Source organism: Coregonus lavaretus (assembly GCF_964263955.1).
Source record: "Coregonus lavaretus genome assembly, chromosome: 27".
Taxonomy (NCBI): domain Eukaryota; kingdom Metazoa; phylum Chordata; class Actinopteri; order Salmoniformes; family Salmonidae; genus Coregonus; species Coregonus lavaretus.
In genome coordinates this window covers 27,517,457-27,526,074 of record NC_140014.1, presented here as the reverse complement: position 1 = coordinate 27,526,074, position 8,618 = coordinate 27,517,457, and the positions used below count along the sequence as shown (strand labels likewise).

At 43.9% G+C, this 8,618-nt stretch overlaps 1 protein-coding gene across 4 annotated transcripts in view; it reads right to left on the bottom strand.

Moving 5' to 3' along the window:
- Positions 1 to 1,244: 1,244 nt before the first annotated feature.
- Positions 1,245 to 8,618, bottom strand: part of LOC311103067 (fermitin family homolog 2) — a 66,890-nt gene continuing 59,516 nt past the window's right edge. For 2 of the 4 annotated variants that reach the window (XM_084144590.1, XM_084144591.1), the window contains exons 13-16: positions 5,655 to 5,675; positions 4,919 to 5,043; positions 4,532 to 4,673; positions 1,245 to 4,322 (exon numbers count right to left, since the gene is read on the bottom strand). In XM_084144590.1, the coding sequence (XP_084000716.1) occupies positions 4,149 to 4,322; positions 4,532 to 4,673; positions 4,919 to 5,043; positions 5,655 to 5,675 (462 nt within the window). In that variant the 3' untranslated portion in view covers positions 1,245 to 4,148. The remainder of the gene's footprint in view (positions 4,323 to 4,531; positions 4,674 to 4,918; positions 5,044 to 5,654; positions 5,676 to 8,618) is intronic. The other 2 variants (XM_084144592.1, XM_084144593.1) reach the window with 1 other exon arrangement.

The following is an 8,618-nucleotide window of genomic DNA, read 5'->3' as shown; positions in this document are numbered from 1 at the left end:
CCCTAATGCTCAGAGGTCTGATTATGTCAATCTGACACGTCAATTACAAGGACAGGGCAGGATGTTCCTGTAGAGTTCATTGTTCCCAGAGCTACACCAGTAACACCACACACCTCATCTGACCTCAGCACTGGATTGGAGGGTGGATACCATACCAGTCGACAAGCAGAGGGATACTGAATCAAATTTGATTTGATTTTAATGTATTGCCCAAGAAGGCTATCTCAAATGTCACCATAAAGGATACGACACGCTCAGATGTTACTGTGATACCATGAACATGCTAGACTACGTAACGCTATACATTTTGTTTTTCTAACTTTACCGCATGGTGTGATGTGCATGTTGACAATTTTCTTTCAAAACATTTACAATCACATAATGTATAATCAAGAGACATAGCCTGACACACCAACCCTCTCACCATGTGTCCCCCCATAATCACCACCAATGTCACCTGTCTGAGTCACAGCCCACCACCCCTCTCTACAAGATGCCAAGACACCATGGGCACCAGGTGGCTGTGCGCCATCTCCATGGCAACCCTGCCTCCACACCCCAGATGCTCTGCAGGTGACAGACGGACGGTTGCCTTGGCGCGGCGGGGATCGGGCGCCAAAAGCCTGGGTACGGAGACGGACGGTAACACTCTAAACTCATTTAATCTCCCCATCAATCTGCCGCTATGTTTCTGATGGATGCCAAGTAATAATAATATAATAATAATAATAATATGCCATTTAGCAGACGCTTTTATCCAAAGCGACTTACAGTCATGCGTGCATAAATTTTTGTGTATGGGTGGTCCCGGGGATCGAACCCACTACCTTGGCGTTACAAGCGCCGCGCTCTACCAGCTGAGCTACAGAGGACCTGCTTTAATGATGGAAGCTGCTTTAATGATGGAAGCTGCTTTAAGAACAGTGAGTGACCTGTAGAGAAGTTTGGATCCAGTCCTGGATGTGATCGCTGCAGAGGGTGGAATAAGAGATGGTTACATACTGCCCTCTGGTGGAGACAGAAAATACCATACCGTAGCTTTATAGCGGGTATTATGGATGGTTTCTGGTCTGTAATTTGTGATCATCACTTACTCAATGTTTGAATAAGTAGGAAGGAGAGGGTTTCTACTTTCTGTCAGAAGCATATCAATTAAATCACACTGTCCATGCTATTCTGTATCTATCAACATAATGGTCTATGAACACATAACATTGAAGTACAATATTATAATTCAAACTTACTTAAATAAAAATTACTTTTATTTTTTTTAAATAAATGCATTTTTTACAGTCTGAAAACAGCCGGCCATGCACTGCTGCTCTGGACATTGGAGGAAAACAAAAAACAACTGTTATAGGAAAGAACTAGGCTAAGTTTGCTTATTTTACTTCAGTTCATATACGGCCGTTTGTCTCAAACTCCAAGGTCTACTTCAACTAAAAGGGTCTCCTTCATACCAAAAACATTATTCAGTTAAAAGCTACAATAGTGATCAAATCTGAAAATGAAGTGATATATTTTTGAAAAGGCACTGAACAGCAGAGTAAGGGTTTGGCAGCCTAGGGATGTGTCATTGGTGGTAGTTTACAGAGCTAGAGAGAAAGATCAGTGCCAAATAAATGCAATAAAATATCCATGTAATTCAGCTTATAGGAGAGGCAACAAGAAAAAAGTACATTGAAAAGCACTTTTATCAATATTTCTGAGTAATAATAATAATATGTAGTGTGAGAAAAATCGTTGTTAAATCCCAACCAACCTGGAGTTTGAGACTAGCGTTTTCTTCATATAAATATATATATATATATATATAAATATATATATATATATATATATAAATATATATATATATTCATTCATGTTAAAAACTCTATAAGACTAATAACATTGGCAGGCACATATTTTCATACTACACAACGTTGACAAATGGCTTTCCCCCCCTTTTCTGGAAAGAAAAATACACAACAAGAAAAAAAGCAGCAACAAAAGAACTGTACAATTCTATAAAACCTGTGTTTTTACATTAGTTACAAAAAACTAATACTTCATTTAATGTTCGTTCATACTGAGGACAAAGAAAAAAGACTTTGCATAATTCATTCTTCAAACTTGGTGACCTATTGCTGGAGCGTAATAGTGAAAAGGGTACTGAACAATAACACTATACGGTGTACGATAAAGAATGGCAACGTAAAAGAGGCGGCAGCACTTGGGAACGCTGTTATTATTGGTAGTATCCCTCCAGCTGTACTACACATGCACAATGCAATTGCAAGGGTCTGAGTCTCAAGGCAGAGCCGAGGTCTTTCCGACATGCTGTGGACACCGGACAACACTATGTGGCTGGCAGCATGTATCTGAGCCAAATCATTTGGGCAACAATCTTTCATGGCACCACATATTCCATGACAATAACATTCTTATTTGCATTTTCAGTAATTGCCTCAGAACTTGCCCATGAAACCCATTAAAATTCCTTCTCAAACAGAGTATCCTTGAGTGACCCCTTCTAGATGATCACTGACACCTTCAACCTTGAGTGTAGCTATGAGAACAAGGCATGGTTATTCAGCAGTTTACAGATAAGAAACTACAGGACATTCACCCTGCTTGAGCTCCTGTTGTGCTGACATGTTAACTAATGCAGACAGAGAAGCGCTACTGTAGGTGTGTACCAAGGCTGTTTAAACTCTCCAAGCGCACTTATTAGCTGTTGTATGTAGTGTTTCACACAGATTACTATAGAGCTACTGAACACAGAGGATAGGAGACAGTCACTGGAGGTATGTTCAGACACAAAAACACAATGAAAAAAAACAACAATGAATTGAACTACTACAGCTTATTCATTAAGGGATCAGGTTACACTTTATTTGAAGTCCATCTATAGATGCTCTACAGACTATCAGTAACATTTCAACTAACTATCTACTAACCCTAACCTTAATCCTTATCCTAAACGTAACCATTACCCTAACTGTAACCTTAGCAAGCAGTTGCTTATCAATATAGCTTGTTGATAGCGTGACCAGCTGTAGAGCATCTACAGATGGAAAATCCGGACTATCCAAATAAAGTGTGACCAGGGATCACACATATACTGGAGAAGTGCTTACTGCCGAAGTGTGACTTCATATGGACTAGTTAGATCAAAGTGAAAATCCTTCATCGATGGAGAGGACACGGTGCCCAAGTCTCTCCATGACCTCTGGGTTCCTCAGCATTTCCTTAATGACGGAAGAAAATGACCTCATATCACTTCAGGTCTCTGCTGAGAAAGTAAAAGTGTGTCGCTGTTTTGCCGATACTCTTACTTTGATGATTGCTACTGCCTGTAGTTACACCAAATGGAGTAAATATGTGGATGTACAACACGTGAGAGTGAGGTGTCACTCTGCAGCATAAATTAGACAGAGTATCATATCACAGGATGTCAGGCAGTACACAAACAACAACAGGCCACTTCAAAGACTCCGAACACCACCACACCTCACCAAAATGACAACTTTAAAACCAGAAAACAAAACAGGGATAAATAAATAATGTGATTCTTCATAAGCACTGATACATGGTTTTGTTGTCTGGTCGGAATATGATGACGCCGTAGCTGAGAGGCTGACGGGTCAATTTGATCAGTTCCTTCAGGGGAGTCAGAGTAGAAGGGGAGGGGGGGGGGGGGAATTAAGAAATAGTCTTTGGAATGGAGTTGATGTCTCCTGATGACATGTGATAGGTTCTCATGGACGTAGCTTTGTGATAGCTGCTTGAGGAAAAGGCTGATGTCCCCAGTGCATTGGTGGGATGGGGGAGTGGAGAGCGGTCATGAAAAAATAAAAACTTTCTGTCAAATAATGTGGGCGATGGGGGGGCCACAGGCAGGGTTTGGAGTTAGTCTGGGCTGCAGCGTTGCGCAGAATATTAGTGTTTACAAAAACCTTTGTTAGCATTAATGCAACAACAAATAAAGGGTATCAGCTTCTTAACAACAATGGCGATAGTGGGCGGCCGCATGGGGCTCTAAAGCACGGTTCCAAAATAAAACCACCAAAAATATATAAGAAATAAAATAAACCTATATGATCTAGCCACCACCCTCCCTCCCCTCTTGACCCCAACCTCTGGCCCAGGGGGTCAGGTAGTCAGACTCAGACCCAGCCGCTGGTCAGCTTGTAGAACATCTCCTCGTCCAGAGACTCGTTCTGGTCTTTGGCGCGCGTGGACAGGAAGATGTAGCCTCCGATGAACTCATGTACCACCTTACAGTCCACCTCCGCACAGATGAAGGCCAGGCTAGGCTCGTCTGCAAACTCCACCGTCACCTAGGGGCACAGGATGATCAGTCAAAACCATAGGATTCTACAATATTAATTTAGTAGAACAGAGATTATCCTTTTAAAATGTATTTACCATGTGAAATGCCAAGCTAAGATGATAAAGCTAAAACAAATGGATGGTAACTGTGTTCAGAGTATTGAATGCCCTGTCTTTAAAACTGTTTATTTTCTGGTCTATAAGCTGAAATCCATACCATCTTGATCTCCCAGTTGACATTCCACTGCTTCATGTTGGCGAACCTCCAGGTCTTGATGGCGTCTCCGGTGTTGGCGTCCATTCGGATGAGACGGTTGTAGGTGATGCCGATCAGCTCGTCCCTCTTCCCACCCTGGAATCTGAGAATGACAGAGAATTCGAAATGAGCTCACAGCTTGGGATGTGCTTATTGGAAGTAATAAGCTTATTGGATTTCAACCACGCATCTTTGAAATCTGACAATAAAATCTCTGTTAGCTGTAAAAGAACAAGCCCAAACACAGACAGAGAGGCAGATGGGCAGACAAAGAGACTTGGGGGAAGAGATCTGTTATTTCGATAAAGGAGTGTATGAAGAGACTCTGGAGAAGAGAGGGGGACTCACTTGGCCAGGAAGTGAGTGATGCCAAACTCAGGCAGGGACTGCCACGCTTGGATGAAGCGCATCTTGGCCTCGATCAGACTCATCTGGGCCACGTTCTGGTGGGCCTCTAGGATCCGGGCCGAAATCTGATGAACACACAACGAAAGACTGTTGAACACACACATCACAGACACAAACCACCACCACTCTGAAACCAAGCCCTAGACACACACCTGCACAGACATAGGTCTACTGTGCACACATGGCCCTGTCCTATAACCACCCTATAAACCCCCAAACCCAAAGACACACCTCCCCATAAATATAGGAAGGCACACAAGGTAACCAAACTAAAGTATCAACAAACATTTGAGATACGTGACCCTCCCCAGAGGCCAGTCTACTGGCCAATGAAGTGCCTCCCCACCCCGGTGTATGAGTCAGTGGGATGAGCAGACAGACAGATGAGCAGACAGACAGATGAGCAGACAGACAGATGCTGACCTGGGTCTTCAGGACACAGACTCACCACTTTACTATTTTAGCTTCACATTTAGAGTGTGTTAGTAGTTGAAGGAGAAATTAGAGGAAATGAGGATCGGACAAAACCAAAACACTAGCTAGCAATCACCCTTGACCAGGCAGTTTATGTTTTTCTAATGTTAAAGGTGAAACTAACTAACTATTGAGACTATGTTACAGATCTACTGATATGGTAAATCAAACATGGCCCGAAGACAAACCCATCTCCACTTACCAGGTCCCTGATATAGCCTGGCTGAAGAGGGAGGGAGGCAGGCAGGGATGGGAGGACAGTGCAAAAGGAGGGAAGAGAGAAAACAGAAAGAAAGAACAAAGAAAAACAAGCAGGTGAGAACAAGGCCTTTGAGCAAAGAAAACAGCTTCAAAACAAAGTAGCATAATCAGAACAGGCTAAATTAACAGGAGCATTTTGATCTCTTCAGGATCATGCAGCAGTCTCCATGGGGAGAGAAAGCAGCAGCAGGCTCCATGGGGAGAGAAAGCAGCAGCAGTCTCCATAGGGAGAGAAAGCAGCAGCAGTCACAGTCAGTATATGTCAGGGCAAACAGAGGGTTTACGACACAAATTATTACAAACTGATTTCATTGATTTACAAGTTTGAAACATTTCATTGGAGCTATTATGACAGTTAATGTTTGTTCTATTTTAGATTTAAGTAGCTACTGTACTGTACGGCAGGCCATTCATCTTGTGTATGCAATTCCCTTCATGTACACCAGGTGGGGACACATACCAAGGCATCACACAGCTCACCTAAACACCGCTACAGCCCTCTGCATTAGGTCATCTAGCAATATCCTGTTGTTTGTTATTGTGCCTGCCCAGTTTGCTTTCTCTTATGTAAAACTGTATGTTTGGCTAGGAAGTTAGGAATCCATCTAGCCTAACTCACAGTGATCTATAAATTCCTGTGCATATTCGCTGGGAATTGCAGCATGGAAGTCACATCGGGGGAGTCAGAGGACAGGAAGTCAAGTATAAAACATTTTTTTTAAAAGGAAAGAGCAGAGGCAGCACCTTGCAAGCCTCTTTCCCACAGCACAGCTGACTGACTGACGTAGTGGAAGGTTGACATTTATTGTCATGAGTCTTGTCATTGAGGCAGAACTGAGAAATGTCCACTTAGATAGGCCAGCTGCAAAGAAAAAAGTTGCTATATTGTAGAAATTCATGACATTCATTGTTCTGAATTTAAGGTTAGGGTTAGGCATTAGGGTTAGCAGTGTGGTTAAAGTTAGGTTTAAAATCAGATTTTATGACTGTGCCTGCTAGTGACCAATCTGCAAAGCTTCCTCCAGAACAAGATTCACGACGAAAAACATTGACCTGCGACTGAGTGGCTGACAGAGTGGCTTTTCCCAGCCTGGCTTCCCGCTCTGCATTCCCAGACAGGACTCATTTCCTGAAGCTCCCAAACAAACTCACACACACATACTGTATATCCACAAGCATACAGTACACACACACTCTCACATACACAGTTGCATGAAGAACACACACACACACTACACACAAACTTCCCTCTATGAACACACCGCCAGTTGCCCTCTCCAGGCAGAGATGAGTGTTTCATGTGGTGCCTTAGGGACATCCCCTGCCTGCCTAGCTGGGCTGGGTTGGAGCTCAGAGCCCCGAACTGAGATAGAGACTGGAGCTGGGCCAGAACCACAGCCCCATACAGACAGACCCGCAGGCCTGGGGAGAGAAGCTAGGAGGGGTGCTACTATGAGATCAAAGGGGAGGCCCATTTTCTCTCACACACGCACACTACACAGACTATACACACACCTATCCTGTTTTGGGCAGCAATGCAGAATAAACCAGTATGTCTCCTTTTCTCCTTTTTTGGGACAGAAACACCATTCCAGTGTGATCCAGCAGACACGGTAATGACTGTTTTTAGGATGTCGACCCTGGATAGACATTTCCTGTTTGATGAGTTTCCTCTCCTCCCTTCGCACTCACACACTATGAGTGGTCTTTCCCTATGCTCTTTTTCTAGACGACCCAGATTCACATCAGGCTGAAGTTATGGTTACAGTCCAAACCCAGACTAGTATAGAGTCATCACTTAACCACCACACACCAAAGGAACTTCCCGCTTTTCCTATTCAGCTTAATCAGAACCACATTGAGTGAGTAAGCACAGGAAGACCACTCCCCCTCTCATTTGTACCGGTATACACGTCAGCCTGTTATTTACATGGGAATTTGCTAAGTACAGAGCACAATTTTCCTGTAACTTAAATGTAAATGAATCTCTGCCTATGAGGGCCTAATGCGTAAATGTGACTTCTCGTCATTGGTTGGCTTTTGGTGGTTTGTTTCGGAGTTCTCATTGTGACAACTCCTTTAGGTTGCGTCTCTATTTCTCTGGCTGTGTCTCTCAATAACCTTTAGTAATATATTAGTTTCCTCTTTTTCCTTCGAGTGTAAACGGTGTGAAATGGCTAGCTAGTTAGCGGGGCGCGCTAGTAGCGTTTCAATCGGTGACGTCACTCGCTCTGAGACCTTTAAGTAGTTTTTTCTCTTGCTCTGCAAGGCTCGCGGCTTTGGTGGAGCAATAGGTAACGATGCTTTGAGGGTGACCGTTGTTGATGTGTGCAGAGGGTCCCTGGTTCAAGCCCCGGTTGGGCCGAAGAGAGGGAGGGAAGCAATACTGTTACATGAGCACAGATATGGCAGGACATGGATGGGTGAAAATAACATGGTGGACCTCTATCCAGTCAACTAGCTTCCTTTCAGAGGTAATGACGGAAGGGAGATGAGGGAAGGAAGCCGATTAGAGTAAGGAGATATCATTTGAGCTTGACTTGTGGCAATCCTTCCCTTTAGACTGCCGAGTGCTTGGTCTGCTGTCCTGGGTTCCCCTTGGAGAGGGAAGGAGGGAGGGATAGAGGGAGGAGGAGGGAGACTGCATTCCTGTGCAGGACAACCCAGATGCCAGGAGGCACCCCAGGCCAGCTGGGAAGTATCAGGGGGGTAAACAACAACCTCCCCCTTGAACACTGCTCTGCCCCCCTCTTCCCCCTCCATCTCTCTCCATCCGGCCTCCATGGAGGACCAAAGGCTATCCTTAAACCTTCACCTGACTAACATCAACTCATCTGAACATGATTAAGGGTTGCTTTTTGTTGCCATAGCTTTTGTCAGTTCACTGGTAGTGTAGCAATATGCA